At 41.4% G+C, this 20461-nt stretch overlaps 1 protein-coding gene across 1 annotated transcript; it reads left to right on the forward strand.

Annotated features, from left to right (window-relative positions):
- The first annotated feature begins 16835 nt into the window (after positions 1-16835).
- LOC145943448 (uncharacterized) lies at positions 16836-20410 on the forward strand. The gene is made up of 2 exons (XM_083050953.1): positions 16836-18280; positions 18637-20410. The coding sequence occupies exons 1-2, from the start codon at positions 16836-16838 to the stop codon at positions 20408-20410; spliced, it is 3219 nt and encodes a 1072-aa protein (XP_082907079.1).
- Positions 20411-20461: the final 51 nt, after the last annotated feature.

The raw sequence follows: 20461 nt of genomic DNA on the forward strand, positions 1-20461 counted from the left end.
TGTGCGGTCTGACCGTCGGTTAACTATCATATTGATCGCAGACGAGCTGAATTTGAACCACACGACCGTCACTTTGATACGACCGAAAACGTAAAAGCGGCTGTAACCGACCAGCTGAAGGCCATTCGAGTTTCTGAGTTCCAGCACTGCTATGAAGACTGGAAACAACGTCTCAGGCGCTGCGTGGCTTCCCAAGGGAACTATTTTGAAGGAGACAGAGTTAAATTATAGTTAAATTATAAATAAAAGTTCATCTCGAAAAAGTCTCATTACTTTATTTACAGACCTCGTACATATACTGTACATATATACAATATATAAAACTATTTAAGTAATAATCGTGACATATAAATCCTCTGCATAGCTGGAAAGATTTTTGTAGGTCAGCTTTCCAGAATACTATAAACTATAATAAAATGTTCTTCAGTTAAGTATTTTTCGAGTTATGAGGTTTGACCTGCAAAAATCTTTTCAGCTATGCAGAGAATTTATGTCATAACGATTATTACTTATATAGTCGTAGTATATTAATTATACGTACCTTGTAGGATTTCGATAATTTTTGCAGAGATTTCTGCATTCAGCTCCCACGATTTGACGACGTTGGTCATTATTACTGAATCACTGGTGTACTGAATACCATCCACATAAACTGAACAATACCAAACTTTCACTGTCTCTAATCTTTCACAGCTACTTGGACCGTTGCGTTGGACCTTCAATTGTCTACCACACCATCTTTGTCCTTTGTCGCAATATACGCATGTATGGCATGTACGCATATACCGCAGTGAGCGCATGCGCAGAATCCTATTCGCCGGATAGCAACAGCGCCATGCTGCGTCACAATTTGAATAAAAATTTTTGTTTTTGCAAATGTACATTTGGTTGATTCAAATATGTTTCTTTCTTAGTTAAATTACGTTTCGTTCAAACAATATTTTGTTGATGCTGTAAAAAAAGAAAGAATTTGATGTAGAGTCTGTTCTAATTGACAACTTCTTGCTTTACATAATCGTCTTGCTCAGTTAACTAGCGATATTCTGCACAAATTACATTTCATATATATATTTTCAAATGACTGAATATCGCAACGTCAAACCAAACAAAATTAGTTTTATTTAAAGATAAGCTAGAATTCAATAAACAATATATGTGGTCAGAATTACTTAGTAGTTTTAGAAAGTTAAGTAGTTCATTTTAACTAAATAAATGTTAATTTGACATTGTTAATACATTTACGCATTACCAGTTCAAAACTGTTGACCTTATGCATATTAACAACCTTACTTTCCAACAAACAATTAAGTTGTATTTTCTGAAAAATATTTCTTTTAAAACTTATACACAATTAAAGTTGTTTCGTTCGCGATCGGGCTCGCGTTTAGAGAAGGAGAGAGGCCAAGAGAGACTGTGAGAGAAGAGGTGAAAGCGGGAGCGATTATGTATGGCGAGACCAAACCACTGTAAAGCGACTTCAACTCACAAAACCAACGTTTATTCAAATTCTTTACCCGTGAAGCGACGGCTGAGCACCGCGAAAATGAGAGAGCTAGCGACTCTCTCGCGCCGGTTTCGCGAGCGAAGCGACGGGAAATCCGCTAGCGACGGACTTCTGCGACTCGACGAAATTGTAATCACAAAACAGCTGTGTCTTATCGAGAGACCGCTGACTGAAGAAGAATCCGCGCTTCGGGACGGCCCTTCTTAATCGTTCTCTCGCGCCTTACCTGCCAATCACTGGCGGTCCCGACGTCGCGTGCCGCGAGATTCTATTGGCCGTCAGTGACGTGCGGGTTTCTCTCGCGCTGATCGAGCGCGCGCGGCAATGAAAAATAAACGCGGTCGCACATGTGTTGACGTTTGCCCGCTCAGACAACAACTCTCAAATTTGGTTATTTGTAAGTGTACACGACTCTTTACCAAATCTCGAACTTATCTGAGCGGGCGTCGCGTATTTAATCGGATGCGAGCTCGAACAAAGTAACTAAATGTTTAAATTTTTATGAACTTCGATTAATGATCAATTAGGTCAGTCTTACCTAAGAATTTTTCTATACAATGCAGAGTGTATATTTACTTAACAAGACAACTGGTTGTCTTAAATATATATGATTATGAAAACATTGTTATCTCATGTAATAAATACGCAATCCGTTCAACAAACAAATCTTCACATTTAAAACAAAAAAAGATTTTTTTTTATCTGATATAAACACATTTAGTTAACTTCATGAGATTGTCGAAATAAATATAACAATACTGATAACCGATTTTTCTTAAAAATTACTAAAATAACGATAGTCCCGTCAACTAAATGAAATGGGATTCATCTGGAGTGCAGGATTGTCACTTTATGTTCGACTTTGTTCTGAGGACAAATAAATATTTGACATTTAGCACAGTTTTGGCACATAGCCTTAAAAAACACAAAAATTAAGAAATGTACTGTACTTACTGCCGTGAGGCATAATGTGGAATAAGAAAGGATATCTTCCCATAATATGCAAATTCGCAGACTCTCCCATCTTTTCCGTGCACGCTCGCCTAATATAAAAACAGAAATAAATAATTACAAGACCTTAATTAAATGTAATTGTATCGTTTTATTATATTACCTGTTGTTTTCTTTGTTAGCATAGCTCCTCTTTGGGATCAGATTTCCTCTCTGTCGACATTCTTAAATTGTCGCGAAGTCTTCGCGTATAGGTAATCATTTGCCTCAACAAGTTTGATGAGTTCCAAATCATCAATATTTTCATTGAATGCAGCGATTTCCATCATTGAACACGTTTCAACATTTCATTGAACAACACTTAAAAAACATCTAGGATCAGTAATCCTAACTCCTAAGCTAAATGTCTTGGGTAGCTTGGCGCTCTCGGTAAAAATGGTGGGCACGTATTGTGCTCTGATTGGTCAATCATAAGCAGCCATAAGCTATGTTGTGTTTTATGCCTTCTAGAAAATTCAGGTATAGAGATTGTATTAGCTTTGATCTCCAATTAAAGTTTATTCTTCTTAATTAAATACACTTAAATCGGGCACGCGTGCCGTGCAAGCCTAATCTCCTTTCTCTCTCTCGTCTCTCGCCCGCTTGCGCAGGCGCGCCGCTCCAAGACGGGACTCAGAATCTCAGTTCCGTACATTACATTTCCTCCCTTTTTTATTTTGAAACTCGTTCTTTCGGATTCTCTTTTGATGAATACTCCAATCGATTAGGCGGTTTCCTAGTGCGCTGCAAACGTTGACTCGGAAGTTTGTTCTCAGGTACTGCAGGTTGCTCCACCTCGGAAGTACCCGAGGTTTCGTCGGCCGTTTCGAAATCTTCCTGTTCCCCGGCTCTTTCTGGAGACGAGGAAGTTGATCCCAGTTTCGATTTAACCCGTTTTCCTGATGAATCCCCATTATCCAAGTGAGACTTTCTCTTCTTCCTGAGTACATCGTATCGGCGTGGCGGGCATGAGAGCATACCATTTGACCACGTTGATAATGACCACAGAATCTATTGGCCACGTTGCGATTGATCACGTTGCGATTAACCACGCGTTGCATTTGATCACGTTGCGATTTATCACGATTGACCAAAATCTAATCAACAACAATCTTAATTTCTTTAGGGCGAAATTGAATTTTGGTTTATTTTCTGGTAAATATTTGGATCAACCGAGCAAATTCTGCAAAGACGACGGCAGGATATTGCGGCATTTTACCACGGATGCTTAAGGTTTTGATTGTTTGCGGAAACGCTGTTTTCTTCTCAAATCAATAACAAGATTTTTAGTAATTCTTTTTTTACTTAATTAATTTACTCAATGTAATTACTTTCAATTTCGGTAATAAACAAGTTCTTCATGCACTGTCAAAACGCGTGGTCAATCGCAACGTCGTCAATCGCAATGCGTGGTCAATTGCAACGTCGTCAATCGCAACGCGTGATCAAATGCAACGCGTGGTTAATTGCAACGCGTGATCCATCGCAACGTGGTCAATTGCAGCGCGTGGTCAATTGCAACGTGGTCGATCGCGATGCGTGGTCAAACGCAACGTGGTCAATAGCAACGCGTAGTTAATTGCAACGTGGTCAATCGCGATGCGTGGTCAATCGCAACGTGGTCAAATGCAACGTGGTCAATAGCAACGTTGTCAATAGCAACGTGGTCAAATGCAACTTGATCAATCGTAACGTGGTCAATTGCAACGTGTCAAATGTAACGTGGTCGATAGCAACGTGGCCAAAAGAGTCTGTGGTTAATATCAACGTGGTCAATCGACTCCCATTCGCATGGCATTATGGATCTGATCGACATGACGTTTGTAGGACTGATCTCCGACTTGAACAAGATAAGTGACTGTATCCAAAGCTTTGATAATGGTTCCTAGTGACCACCTCGCTTCGTTTTTGGAAAATGTACGGACCCAGACTTCTTCTCCCTCTTCAAACTTGCGAATCCTCACACGCGTATTGTAATTCTCTTCTTGCCGAGTTTGCGCTGCTGATACTGTATTATGAACATTCGACTTTATTAAATCAAATACGTTCCGCGGTCTGCGTCCTATAAGTAATTCTGCCGGTGATGTTCCTGTAGTCGCGTGCACCTATAACTAAAAAGGAAACGTTAAACACGAAAAATTAAGTCGCCTTTCGAATTATGGATTGCCTTCTTGAATGTCTGTACGAAGCGTTCAGCCTCTCCGTTGGTACGCGGGTGATACGCTGAACTGGTCGTATGTCTAATTCCATTATTCTTGCAGAATCTCCGGAACTCCAATGACACGAATTGACTTCCATTATTTGAGACTATCTGTTCCGGAATGTCAAATCTCACGAAACAATCTCTTAACTTTTTAATCACTTTTTGCTCGTAGTGTCCGCCCGCATGTCGTACACCTCGGGCCATTTCGTGTGTGCGTCAGTGATGCAAGATTTCACGCGCGACAGCCACTTCGCGAAAGCCATCTTGCAGTGGAGGGGGTAGGTCGGCAGCGCAGAACGCACCGAAAAGATGAGAACCCTTGTCCTTCGAACATAGAAGAGGACAGATATATATCTTTTGTCCTTTATTTTCTTTTGATAGATATAGAGCTACGAATTTCGAGCTAATCCGGAATACTGGCGATAGCGAGTAGGCGATGCGACCCAATATGCAAAAAGAAAATATAAAATATAAAAGATATATTTAATATTATAAAATAATATTAATAAAATCAATATATTTTAAACATAAATTAAGTAACTTATATTTAAAATTTTAATTAAAAATAATTATTAATTAATAATAATTATAATTAATAATTATAAGTATATTTTATATATAAAAATCCACTCTTGGCCAATATATACGCCCTTCTATTAAAAAAGATTTTTTATCTTTAAAGAAATAATTGTAATAAAATAATATTTTAATTTATAAATATTGTTTAAGATTTTATTCTTTTTATTCCCTATTTATTTTGTACTAATATACGACGTACATATTGTTGCTCAATGGAAACCGCGAGAAGGTGGTGGTTTCTTCCGTCAAAAAATTTAAAATATTGTATATTGGGAAATGTATTTCAATCATTATATTCGGCTTTCCGACGAGCCGTGTTTATCTTTTTTGCGCGTCTCGATCGTTTTACCGCGCGTCTCGTCTTGTCAAGCAGCTCTCCAATCAGCTGTTTGACACAATAACAATCTAGCGACAGGTTTTTGACATTTATGTCTTCGAAATTCGTCGAGTCAGCTGTAGACCGTTTTACTATAAACATCTCTCGTTTTCGAGCAATTAGCTCTTGATCAGTATATATATTTAGCTTTAACACACACATAGTATAAAGTAACGAAAATGTGTGTTGAATTGACGAAGCCCCGAAAAGCTCGTAAGCGAAGTTTTGCAGAAGCTTGGCTTACAGACGACCGATACAAATCTTGAGTACGTAAAGTATCATCTGATAGTAGTCTGTATTTTATTGCAGTATATACAATAAAACTTTTTCGTGCAATTCAACATACATATTAAGACATGCTGACTCCGCGTATCATCAAAATAATATTAAAAAGAATACATTATCATCTGATAATAATAGTAATGATGATGTTGAAATACCAATAAAAAAATCGCGTAAATCAATATTTAAAAAAGAATGGTTAGATATTGAAGAATTTAAACTTTGGTTGCGTGAAGTGCCACATGACGAAAGTTTATTTTTTTGTTTGATTTGCGATAAATCTATCGCTAGTAGTTTATCGCAAATCCATCGTCATGTAGAATCCAAAACACATATAAATATATATAAAAAATATCTAGAAAAAAATCAATCAAAGAAGATTTAAATATGCAAAATAAATCTCTTTTGCCATTTAATGAGCGTAAAAAATCCGCGGAAATCAGATATGCAGCATTAATTGCTGATAAAAACATTTCTTATCAAAATGCAACAAAGATTCTTACATTTTTTCAACAAATAGGAGAAGATCCTGACGTATTGAAAAGCATGAGTCGAACGAAATGTAAAAGCATTATTACAAACGTTTTGTGTCCGATTTCTCTTTAAAATATATTAATTTTATTAATATTATTTTATAATATTAAATATATATTTTATATTTTATATTTTCTTTTTGCATATTGGGTCGCATCGCCTACTCGTTATCGCCAGTATTCCGGATTCGCTCGAAATTCGTAGCTCTATATCTATAAAAAGAAAATAAAGGACAAAAGATATATATCTGTCCTCTTCTATGTTCGAAGGACAAGGGTTCTCATCTTTTCGGTGCGCTCTGAGCTGCCGACCTACCCCCTCCACTGCAAGATGGCTGTCGCGAAGTGGCTGTCGCGCGTGAAATCTTGCATCACTGGTGTGCGTCCATAATTATTAGGAACATCCTGCCTTGCACTGATCCTGCAAGATCAATGTGGAGCCGCTACCATGGTCTTTCCGGGAACTGCTAAGGGTGCAAAGATGCACTCGGAGGGTCAGATCTGTTGCTACAACAACTGGGACAACTTGATACCATTCCCTCTATTTTTCGATCCATGTTTGGCCACCATATGAATGTCTCGCTAGTGCCTTCATTCTTAATATTCCTGTATGCGTTTCGTGAAGATTTTTAAGTATTTTCTGCTGAAGTGCGTGAGGAATAATTATTCTAATTCCCCACATGATTACTCCTTCATATGTAGTGAGCTCTTCTCATTTCCTAAAATAGCTCTGCATTTCCAAATCTTCCTTTCCGACAGAGCCTGGCCATTTATTGCTAATAAATGATATTACTTTCGAGAGTACCTTATCTCTTGCCGTAGCAGTACGTATTTCTTTGTGCGTTATGGGTAGCATTTCTATGTTTTCCGTAACAATCAAAGTTACTTCTTTCGTGTCTTCTTCTTCATCTGACGTATTTTTATCTGGGAGTCTCGATAGCATCAGCATTGCCATGCTCTAATGTAGGTCTGTATTCGATGTCATATTCGAATTGTGACATATGTACGCTCCAACGATGGAGTCTCGCTGCTGCATATGGCTGCAGTGATGACTTCGGGCCAAAAATTGCTAATAGCGGTTTGTGCTCCGTTACCAGGATGAACCGGCGACCACAAAGATAACGATAAAATTTTTTTAATGCGTAGATGATGGCAAATCCCTTCTGCTCGATCTGTGAATAATTTTTCTCCGCCGGTGACAAAACTCGGGATGCAAACGCTATCGGCTTTTCAATTTTCTTTCCTCCTTCTTGAATGCGGTAAAAAAGTACACTACCTATTCCCGTTGACGATGCATCACAGCTAATTCCGATGGGTATGTTTGGTTCAAAGTTTATGAGGATCGGTGCATTAGCTAGAGTACTTTTTACTCGGTTGAATGCTGTTTCACATCTGTTCGTCCAATTCCATTCCACGTCCTTATGAGTAAGTCTGTAAAGAGGTTCACAATAGTTTGCAAAGTTAGGGACAAAATTACTATAAAAATTTACTAGACCCAAGAACGATTTAAACTCCGTGACATTTTGCGGACGCTGTATGATCTGTATTGTTGTTACTTTATTTGGATCTGTGTGTATGCCTCTCTTAGATAGAATGTGTCCTAGGAACTCTACATGCGTTTTGCATAATTCACATTTCTCTCTTGATAAATAAAAATTATATTCACGCATACGCGCTTGAAAATTCTTCGCAGAGTTTGTAAGTGTTCATTCTCACTTTTTCCACCTACAAGTGTGTCATCAATGTAGGTACTCGTACTCGGGATATCTCGTAGCATTCTGTCTGCAAACTCTTGAAAAATAGCAGGTGAGGATGCAATGCCTAGTGGAAGGACATTGTAACGATATAATCCTCTGTGGGTGTTTACTACCAGAAACTTTTTACACTCTTTTTCCACTTCCATTTGATGATACGCGTTGCTGCCGTCCAATTTACAGAATATATTACTACCACTGGCCGTATGAAAAATTTGTTCGGGCGTTGCAAGAGGATACTGTTTAATATGTAGTTATGAATTTACAGTGTTTTTAAAATCTCTGGTGATCCTCACTTCCATTTGGTTTAGGTACCACTACTAAAGGTGATGCCCATTCACTGTAATCAATTCGTTCGATGATTCCTGATTTTTCCATTAGATTTAACTCGTGATCTACTTTTTCTTGAATGGCATATGGAATGAGGCGAGGCTTCATGAATTTAGGTAATGCATCTTTTTCCAAAATTATTTTTGCTTTAAAATTCTTGAAGTGTCCCTTCAATTCACCAAATATATCTGAGAATTCTTTGAGAATATTTTGTAGTGTTAAGTTTTGTTCAATACAATTGCATTGAGCTGCTATCTCTGACCAATCTATTTTAATTTTACGAAGTAAGTTGCGGCCAAATAATGAAGAACCATGTGTTACTGGCAAAGTGTGTTTGATCGTTTCGTTGTAGTTTAATTTACACTCCAATTCACCTATAACGTGAAAGATTTGATTTGTATATGTTTTAAACTGCAATGTTGACTTGGCTAAATTAGGTTTTCCAAGTTTTTCCCAAAATGTCTTCGATATCATGCTGCGTTCACATCCAGTATCAATTTCCATCTGATGAGAAGTTCCGTTTATCTTTACCATTATCCAGATTTTTTTTTGATGTTTGATTTGACGTGAGAACTTCTGCTGTTCGAATATCTACTGTATTATTTTGTTTATATTGAGGTTTCTTTATTTTTTGATTTTGTTGATTTTGTAAGTTGCTTCTACATTTAATCGCTAAATGACCTACTTTTCCACCAGCATAACACTTAGATTCTTTGTGTGGGCAATCTCTTGAATTGTTGTCCTCCGTCGAGCCGCATCTTGTACAATCTTTGCTAAGTTTCCAATTTTTAAAGGATCTTCCATTCTTTTTATTTTGATTATTCTTCTGCGACGATTGCGTTTTTTTCATTATTTTATTGACTTCTTCTTTTTGTTGATTTTCTCCACAAATGAGTGATAAACTTTGTTCCGAGAGTTCCCGTGCTGTTGCTGAAGCGGCGACTTCTTCTAATGTTATTTCATCTAGTTTGGTGAAGAGTTGTTTCTATGCTGATACATTACGTAAACCAAATATAAATTGATCTCTTAGGCGTGTATTTAAATCATTATCGAATTTACAGTTTGTGGCAAGGCGACGTAGTTCTGTAAGAAATTGCGCGGTTGATTCACCTTGATTCTGTTTTCTTCTCATAAAACGATATCTTTCCGCTAGTGCTTTTGGTGCTGGTTTGTAGTGTTTTCTGAGAATTGTGTGAATAATTCCTTGAGCGTCTTGTCTTCTGGTTGATCTGGAGAGAGTAGAGACATTAACGTTCCCATCACTGACAAACTTAATGTAGACAGCAAGGTTGCTACACATTTTCTCGCCATTAAGGTTTTTGTGGAGCTTGATGCTTCCTCTGGTTTTAATGGTGTGTAATCCATATTATTCGCTAGCAAAAATGCTTTAAAAGTGCGAATCCATACCTCGATGTCGCCTATTGTTGAATCAAACGGTTTTAGGTTACCTATCGTGGTCATTTTTACTTTTTAACCTCACCTCACGATTTTCTTTACCTATATTTCGTTGATTTTTAGACTTCCTTTACCCTCGTTGCCAAATATGTTGTCTTTGTGCCTTCTAGGAAATTCAGGTATAGAGATTGTATTAGCTTTCATTTACAATTAAGGTTTATTCTTCTTAATTAAATACACTTAAATCGGGCAGGGGTGTCGTGCAAGCCTAATCTACATTCTCTCTCTCGTCTCTCGCCCGCTTGCGCAGGCGCGCCACTCCAAGACAGGACTCAGAACCTCAGTCCCGTACAAGCTATAAGTGACAAGGATTGGATTTTGGCCAATCTTTTATGACAGCTGCGTTCCAACTTATGAGTGCTTTATAACAGGCTTATGATTCGCTTATATCGTCTGATTGCTGACTTCTGTCTCATTGTAGAATAGGCTTAAAAGAATGAATAGCTGCAGCAACACTATGACTCAACTGACGCGCTGCAGTTTTTATCCTCATCTTAACAAAAGATTCTTGATAATAAAGGGAAAATTTTGTTCAACATCAAAAGCATTTCTAATGTATTGAAATTTAGCTATTTTATTTTCTGCAAATCTAATTTCACATCAAAGCAAGGCGTTTCGAGTGCATTTTAATAAATGAGGAACATCATAAATGGTTACTATGGTTTGAGACTTAACGACAAACGAGTTGATCGCTCTGATCGCAAATAGTTGCTTTTACTTTTAATCCAATCTCTTGCAATTGTACAATAATATTTGTTATGATAAGTTTTAGATTGCTGCTCGAGATTGTAATAGTTGTGAAATAAAAAGTTATTACTTGTTTCCATGATTTTCTCAGACCACGTATCATAAAAACGAGAGCATGGTTTGTTGCCCTAGAAGTTCGACCTAACTCATCTAAGTCTTCAAAAGTGAAAGTTGTTGTTTATGTGCTTTGTAGCGAAAACCGTGACTTATTGAAATCTCGTCAAAAAGTAATGCACAATATCGATCCAACTCATGCATCTCATTAGTTTTTACTTTTAGCTGTTCCAAAAGGAATTTATTTATTCCAGTATCGAAAGGAATCTTTGATAATATGTATTTCAGAGTACGCGATAATGGTAACTGGAAGTACATGGACAGATACTTATAAACGCGAGGACTTCGTTTATAACCCACACAGCACAAAACTCAACAGAAATGTTGTAGAAACGTTCCAAAGTTTCAAAACAGTTTCTAAATAATACTGAAACGTCATTAAAACATCTAAAAAACATAACATAGAAACGTAACACGATATTTATGAACATTTGAAACGTTTACACGATATTTATGAAAGGTTTTTACATACAAATTAATTAAAATAAAAATAAACAAAATGAAAATCCTAGCGTACTCTCCTTTTAAGACGACGAGAGAAAATTTTCATTGTAAAAGGATTTTGCGTTATTAACGGTTCCGAAACAACGAGTACCGCGCATTTTGATTATGGCACGGCGTCGCGCCGTGTATTACGCGCGCCGGCGCTGTTATCTTGGCAGCAGCTACATGATTGTCTTTCCCCCTCTCATCGCGCAAGTTATATATACTATATATCTGACGCAATCACATGTTCGATCGTGATCCTGCACTCTCTTGTCGCAATGTCCTGCGTCATTTCTCGGTTATTATCATATTAAACCGTGGCTGTGTATAATAAAAAAAGTTCACAAGTGAAAGTGTGTGCAAACCCGTGTACGTTTACGGAGATAACCAAAGCGAGGATTTTCCAGGAACAAAATCTTCTCTATCGGTGAGTGTGCTTTTCTTTGAGTATGAGTCGCAAAGTTACGAAAGATCGAATTCCGCGGACATACCAGCTTTTTTATTTCCTTTTTCTCTTTGGATTGTTGCAAAAGAAATATTGCTTTATAAAATTGAAATTTTGAGTAGCTGAAATCATATAGTTTTTGCAAGAGTGGTCGACTAAATTATTGATAAAATGCTTGATAAATCGTGGTTGCCTGCGAGAACCATCAATATAATAAGTCGAATGTGATGAGTGAAAATGGTAGAGGACTTTTCTACTCGGTTTAACTAGCTCTACCTGCACACGACGGTTGATGTGACTATTATCGGACACCCTGTATATATACAGGGTGTCCCATTTTAATCTATCACCCCTCGTAACTTTGCAGGAAGCGATCGTAGAGAAAAATGTTTCATACAAAAGTTTTTTGACTGTGAGGGGGACATAAGATGGTGTCATTGGTTTGACCTTGGATAGTCGTTTGAAGGTTACGTGAAAGTTGCGACCGGCGACGGAGATGACCTCCTCGCCCAGTCGACGCATACCAATTCCTGGTGTGGAGTTGCAGCCTCGCGTGAGACTGCAGAGGACCAGCCATGCTGAGCATCGGGAGCGAAGCAGATCTCGTGGTCCATCGTCGTCCGGATCTTCGACGAAATAGAATAACTAATGTTACATGACTTTTGAGAGTCATAGACTGAACGCGTAATATGCGTGTATTAATGTTAAGCGTAATTTTATAGGATTAATGTCTTTTTAATATCTATGCGAAGGAATTTATATTACTTGATGACTTATGTAGGTAATTTTTGCCACATTAATCTCAAATGTACGATTATTTTATGTTGACTACAGTTCGTTAGTTATCTCTCTGGTCTGCGATATGAAGCTGTGATATGTTTTTTGTTTATTTTATATATATACGGCAGCGTTATTATTCCTAACAATAAAGATATGTTTCCTTTTGATACTTACCTTGTGCGTGTAATTTTGTTGATCTTATCCATGAGGGAGTTAATTATGTCACGATATAATTTTATTTTCATAATTAAATCTTTTATTTGTACTTACCTTTCATAATACTTACTATTGTTATAATTGCTATTAAATTTACAGTTATTTTGAATTATATTTGGGAAACTTATATTATCTGATTGATCCTTATTTATTCCTATGTTGTGAGAGCTGCAATAATATGTTATTTATATGCGTTGTTTAGATGTTAATTATAATGTATTTGTAAGGCGACTAGAGAGTATTTAAGCATGAAATATGAATGGTTGAACGACGCGAGTAGAAGGGCATGCATATGTTTGGAGCGTTACTGTTCTCTGCAGAGATGTGTATGCGGTTCTGCGAAATACTTTTATTTACTTGATACAGATTTTCTGGTGACGATGTATGACTAATATTACCCATCGGATTGTTCATAAGTGTCATGCGGTTATTTATATGCGATAGAGTATGAAAGGTCAAGAATGACATGCAATTATTTATCGTCGGTATTAAGTGATGGGTCAAGATCGGCATGCATTAATTAACTCTGGATAATTTATGACAGGGTTTAGGTTGTAATAGTAAGGGTCAAGATCGGCATGCGTTAATTAACTCTGAATAATTTGTGACAGGGTTAAGGTCGTAATGGTAAAGGTCAAGTTCGGCATGCGATAATTTACTTGGTATTAATCTTGACGGGGTATAGATTGTAATTGAAGCGGTCAAGTTTGTCGCGGGTAATATTGGTCGTGAATTAAATCTGTCTCCCCGGATTCGTAGCGTTTGCGCAGTGGCGATGCTCCGTAACAACTGTGGGCGGAGCATGAGGTTATATAAACGTCAACCACGCACGGTTCGAGGTCAATTGGAGTCGGTCAATAGTAGATCAAAGATACGGTGTGTCGGTCAGTCGGCAAAGTCATGATCATTCGGCAATACTTGTAAGTCGAATTGTAAATTCGCGAGTCATCGTAATACATCCATTGTCCCGGGATTATTTCTCGTTAATGAAGATAAAGCTAGTTAGCTGAACGTGTCAGCCTGGTAGTCTCGGGGTTATCGTGCCGCCGGTTTTCTGATAACAGGATATTCCGGGTATATCCGCGGTCCAGTGTTTCGCGTAATCGTGAATCGAGTGCTAACTGCCTCGCGCTGTGGAGCCGTGAATATATTGAGTCTCCACGCTTTACCGCGGCGCTTAGCGAACATTGTTAGCGCGACGTCATCGCGACGCACGTAAAGTGAAAGCGTGATCACGTGTATTCGCCGTGTGTGCGAAGAATTTGTTGACTGTAACGAGACGTCGTACAGCAGCGACCTTGGGGTCAATGTTGCCCTGTGTTTTTCCATAAGAGAATCCGGATTCCAGTGTGAGGAATGTACCTCGAATAATAATAAACTATTTTTAATATCTGAAATAGAAGTGCGTATTTGAACTCTTTCTTCCTTCAGATGATTCTTCCTTTCCGTGTCCAGTCATTTTCCGCCGTCAATATATCAATGTAATAAAGCGGCATACCGGGAGAGTGAACGACGTTGAATCGAGCGGGAGAGTATCGTGGCCAAGATACTTACACCCGGAGGAAAATTAGTCGACGTGGCGCATGGGCGTTTCGGATACCCTTGGAGTTTGGGAGGATAAAACTTCTGGCGACCGTGATAAACAACCTGAAGCAAATATATCTAAGGTGAGTCAGTGTACTCGGAACCTCTTATTAGCCGTATAGGCGGAAATGTTGAAATCTGTCGACTCGTGTCATAGCGACCGGTCACAAAGTCACTTTCAATTTCTTAAATGGAACCCCCTATTTTTCATTGCATATTCTTGTAGCTTATCTCGAGAGCTTTTCAAAACCCAATATATGAGTTATTTTTTATTAAGTACTTTGAGGCTTGAAGTTTACAGTATTTTGACATAAAATATAAAATATCTTGTGAAACATTCACTTTTCGGTAATCTTACTGTAATACTTTTATGTACAGAATATTAAGACCAATTAATTGGTGTAAAGAAAACACATGATCTCTACGATCGCTTCCTGCAAAGTTACGAGGGGTGATAGATTAAAATGGGACATCTTGTATACATATATATATATTGTATATATACACTACCGTGAGAAAGTTTAAGACCAAAAAAATTTGTAAATTTTATTTATTATTTCTTTCTAAAAAATAATGCAAGCTATTTTTACTTTTAAGGTGTTATAACATGATCTTCTAGCTATTAATAAAAAAAATAAACAATCAGCGGAATATCATATTTTAACGTGTAAAAATAAATTATTCTTTCGAGGATCTTTATTTATTACTTTGGTCTTAAACTTTCTGACGGTAGTGTATATTATATACAGGGTGTTTCTTAAACATATTTCAAAAATACAAGGGATGATTTCTGAGGTTATTTTATGAAAATTTATACCTCTGATAATTTTTCGAAAATCGCTTTGTTTCGAAGATACAGGGCGATAAAAATTTACAAGAAATACAATATTTTTAATATATTTTTATTTTTATTAATACAACATTTTCTGGCATTATTGATAACGACAATAAAGAAGTTCTTTGAACACTACATTAATAACTTTTACAGATATTAATTATTTTCTTATAAACTTTTATCGCCTTGTATCTTCAAAACAAAACAATTTTCAAAAAATCATCAAAGATATAAATTTATTCATAAAATGACCCAAGAAATCATCCCTTAAATTTTTGACATATGTTTAAGAAACACCCTGTATATATATACAAATATTCGCCACATGTCGCATATATTTCACAAAATAATCATCCGCGATAACGAGATATTAACATCGCAATCTCACGCACATATTTACAATCTTTACAACATATTTATAACCTTAATCACTATTAAGCTGTCACACGGTACGAACTGTCATTCTCATAACTGCGGTCTCGATCTCTCGGAATCGATCACCAATCACATACGCGGAAAAATGGTAACAATACGTGCCATTTTTAACATTAACATTCAATATTATTGTTCGCGCTTCGGCTAAATGTCCTTGGATTTCGATGTGGGGATGTTTTGATAAACTTAAGAGACCATTGTGTGGATGTTGTTTTGCTCGATGCCCGGTCGCCTTCCAGGATCCCCACCCCCCCGCTGGGTGGATCGAGAAGCTTGGTAGCCGGAATCCGGGAAACAGTAGGCCGTCGACCAGAGTTGCGCGTACGAGCAAAGTATAAACGTGTAATTAACAGTTTTAGTTTGTGACGGAAATATATTGATTAACTTCCATAACGACCAAGTGACTCTCCGCCAATTTGACCACCTATCTTATTCTCTATCTTATTCTCTATCTTATTCTCTCTCTCTCTCTCTCTCTCTCTCTCTCTCTCTCTGTACCTCGCTCTCTTTCTCTCCAACTCGTTCTCTCCCGCTTAATCCTTCTCGGCCTTTAGCCGACAGAAAAGTTGAGCCCGCTGTCGGACTACGCATGGTCGACAAGGGTCAAACAAACATTGGTCCTTCGAGCCGGATTAAGTTCCACGCGTAGCGATGAACAAGATAGGAGAGACTCCGCGAATTTGGGAGCACGTGCCACGTGGCAGAGTGCAGGACGAGCTTGCGCTCACGCTGAAACTATGTAAGTGCTCAGTAAATGAGAGTGAATGTGAAGTGATTAGAGGTCCGTCAAGTGAAGTGTTCAAAACACACTTGCAACCCCCCGTTGCATAATCACGAGCGATTTCATCAAAATATCGCTCCGCGCTTCGCGCTACCCGCGCCTACGAACTCTCGCTCCGCGCCTCCCGCTACCCGCATCTACGAGCTCTCGCTCTGTGCCTCGCGCTACCCGCGCCTACGATCTCTCGCTCCGCGCCTCGCGCTACCCGCATCTACGAGCTCTCGCTCCGTGCCTCGCGCTACCCGCGCCTACGATCTCTCGCTCCGCGCCTCGCGCTACCCGCGTCTACGAGCTCTCGCTCCGCGCCGCGCGCTACCCGCGTCTACGAGCTCACGCTCCGCGCCTCGCGCTACCCGCGCCTACGAGCATCACAGTTTACCAATCTGTCGCAAGGATGGAAGCAATAATGAGGAAGCACAAGGCGACTAAGGGTTTTATCGATAGATTTTGGGATAACCTTGTCAAGGTAGGCAAGGAAAAGGTGACGCAGTCGTATTTAAAAACACGGCTCACGCTGCTCGAGTCCTATTGGCAGAGATACGAAGAAGGTCACTACAGCTTGCTCGAGTACGACGAACAGGACGTGGAGGACTATATGAAGGATGATACCTATACAAAAACAGAAGATAACTACATGGCAATTAAGTCTCGGATCACCTCCCTGATTAAAGATGAAGTTTCAGCGGGAAAGCAGGACCCTGCTTCCACAGCTGCCTCGTTCCTGAAACAAATTCAGCTACCGAAAATAACCCTGCCGTCCTTTTCCGGGGATCAGTTAGCGTGGGAAAGTTTCCGAGATCTGTTTCGATCGCTTGTGGGTGATGTGCCAGATTTGGCTCCGGTCCAAAAACTGCAGTACCTGAAGGCCAGTCTTACTGGCGAGGCTGCAGCGGTCGTCGCCAACATTGAATTAAGTGACAAGGGCTTCGAAACGGCTTGGTCGGAACTTGTGTCGCGTTACGACAACAGGAGAGTTCTGCTGGCATCCCACATGCGTGCCTTCTTGAATAGCGCGCCGGTCACCAAACCATCAGCGGCAGAGCTCAAACGGTTAAGTAGCTCGGCGTTACAAGCGCGCCGGTCTTTTGAATCTCTCGGGCGTCCAGTCGCTCAATGGGACGACTGGTTTGTTCACGTGGTCGTTGAGAAACTGGATTCATCGTCGCGACTCTTCTGGGAGGCCTCTCTCCAAACCAGCTCTGAATTCCCAACGCTAAGCCAGCTGCAAGACTTTCTGCAAACTCGCATCCGCGCATTGGATGCTGCAACGTCAAGGTCAGCGCTCACCCCGTCAATCTCTTCGGTTAAGGGGCAAGACCGGAAGGCCAAGGTAAACGCGCTGACGGCATCGGCGGCTGGGACGTCGAAGCGCGGCAAGCAATGCTCTGTGTGCCAAGGTAACCACCTGTTTAATTATTGCCTGCGCTTCAAGGAATTTCCGGTGCCTCAGCGCCGGGAACATGTGAAGAAGCAAGGAGCTTGCTTCAACTGTCTCAGAGACCAGCACTCTGTGGCGAACTGTCCGTCCGGATTTCGGTGCACACAATGCCAGGGCAAGCATCATACCTTGTTGCACCTGTCCGAAGGTTCGCCAGCTCAGGACCCTGACAAACACGACAAGGCCCGAGCCAAGGACATCTCGACTAACACCGGGAAGGCTCCGTCGGACCCGCCGGTGGCCACCAACGTCGTCGCCCTCGCCGCCTCGACGAGGGGACCGGTTCTTCTGTCCACTGCCCAGGTATCCTGTTCAAACAGCCAAGGAGATACACTAGAAGTTCGGGCTCTCTTGGATTCCGGGTCTGAGGCCTCATTCGTCACTGAGCGAGTCGCCCGGGCCCTGAGACTGCCTCGGGAACGTGTTCGAATCCCGGTATCGGGCATTCAAGGAGTCTCTTCTGGCGTCGCCTCGCACTCCGTGGACCTGATGATCGGCCCACCTCGAGATACTACCGATTTCATCTGACTACGGCGCTGGTGCTACCAAAGCTGACCACAGCGCTACCCTCGCAGACCGTACGGCGTGGCGACTGGCCTCACCTGGCCGGCCTGGAGCTGGCAGATCCCCACTATGACCGATCTGCATCAGTGGATGCAGTGCTAGGAGCTGACGTCTACGGACAAATACTAAGGGAGGGCCTAAAGCGGGGACCGACTGGATCACCGACAGCCCAGGCAACCGCCTTGGGCTGGGTACTAATGGGCTGCACCTCCACGGTGTCTTTGTTGCCCGCTCGCCCCGACGTCTCGGCATTCCACGCTGCGATTTCGTGCGCCGACGTGGATCGGGCGCTCCAACGATTTTGGGAGCTGGAGGAAGTATCCTCGGAGCCAATACTAGGACCAGATGAACAGCATTGTGAGCGCCTGTTTGCAACATCGCATATCCGCGACTCGTATGGACGATACATCGTGCGCCTGCCGAAACGAAAGAACAACGATGTACATTTAAAAAACAATCGCAAAGAGGCTCTACACTTGCTGGTCGGTTTAGAGCGCCGCCTGATGCGCAATCCACTACTGCGGGAGCAGTACATTTCTTTTTTAGACGAATATCAACGCCTTGGTCACATGGTTTCCGTTCAGACGTCGGAGATTCATCGCGAGGACAGCTACTACCTGCCGCACCACGCGGTCTTCAAGAAGTCGGGACCAGAGGACAAAATACGCGTCGTATTTAATGCGTCTCACCGCACGCTCTCAGGTTACGCTCTCAATGACCTGCTGCTTCCAGGACCGAAACTGCAATCGGAGCTATGGATAATCTTGACGCGCTGGCGTCTCTATCCCTTTGCCTTCAGCTCCGACATCGTCAAGATGTTCCGGCAAATTCTGGTCCACTCGGAAGACACCGACTTGCAGCGTATTCTCTGGCGGCCGGATCCCGCCCAGGAAGTTCAGGACTTCCGTCTTGTAACCGTGGTCTACGGAACTGCTTCAGCTGCATACCTGGCACTGCGAACCCTGCTGCAGCTAGCAGAGGATGAGGGACTTAAATACCCTCTGGGGGCGGACGCCATTCGAGACCATTCATACGTGGACGACATTCTAGGCGGTGGCCACTCTCTGGAGCAGACGCTAGAAGTCCGACGTCAACTAGTCGCGATCCTCGCCACCGGAGGATTTGAACTGAGCAAATGGGCGGCCAACATGCCCGAGCTGTGTCCGGAAACCGAGTATCCCGATAAGCTCTTCCACGATCGGGAGGGCGTGAGTACGCTTGGCATCCTCTGGCGACCTTCCGATGACACCTTCGCCTTACGGGTGGCGTCCGTGACGACCGCAACAACCAGCACCAAGCGAAACGTCTTATCGGAAGTGGCTCGGTTCTTTGACCCCTTGGGTTGGGCGTCGCCAGTTCTTATCTTTGGCAAAATATTTATCCAGGATCTATGGATGGCAGGACTCACCTGGGATGAGCCACTACCCGAGCACCTCCAACTGAACTGGACGAAATTTGCACTCACCTTGCCCGACTTAAACGTGCTGACCATCCCTCGCTTCGTGAACTACCGAGGGAAAGAGGGAGCCGAACTTCACGGATTTTCCGACGCCTCCAGCCGCGCATATGCGGCCGCCGTATATTTACGGTCCACGGACGCTTCCGGGGTCATCTCCACGCACTTGCTAGTCGCTAAAACCAAAGTCGCTCCTGTCAAACAGATATCAGTCCCGAGATTGGAGTTGAGCGGAGCCTTATTGCTCGCCAGACTAATCCGCAACATAACTAGGAGCCTTAAAATGGAGGAAGTACCCGTCTACGCATGGACCGACGCGGCAGTCGCACTGGCCTGGATTCGAGGCCACCCGGCACGATGGAACACCTTCGTCGCAAACCGGGTGACGGAGATACAGTCGCTGGTGCCTCCCCAAAATTGGAGATATGTGCCGACCCAGGACAACCCTGCCGACGCTGCAACCCGGGGAATAACGCCGACAGAGCTGGCCGGTCTGGAACAGTGGTGGTCAGGCCCACATTGACTAGCTCAGTCAGGACTTCACGCTACGGAGTCGAGCCCGTCTACCCTTGGC

The sequence above is a fragment of the Prenolepis imparis genome, unplaced genomic scaffold, assembly GCF_030444845.1.
Source record: "Prenolepis imparis isolate NDT839.2.m4 unplaced genomic scaffold, iyPreImpa1.0 SCAF_12, whole genome shotgun sequence".
Taxonomy (NCBI): Eukaryota; Metazoa; Arthropoda; class Insecta; order Hymenoptera; family Formicidae; genus Prenolepis; species Prenolepis imparis.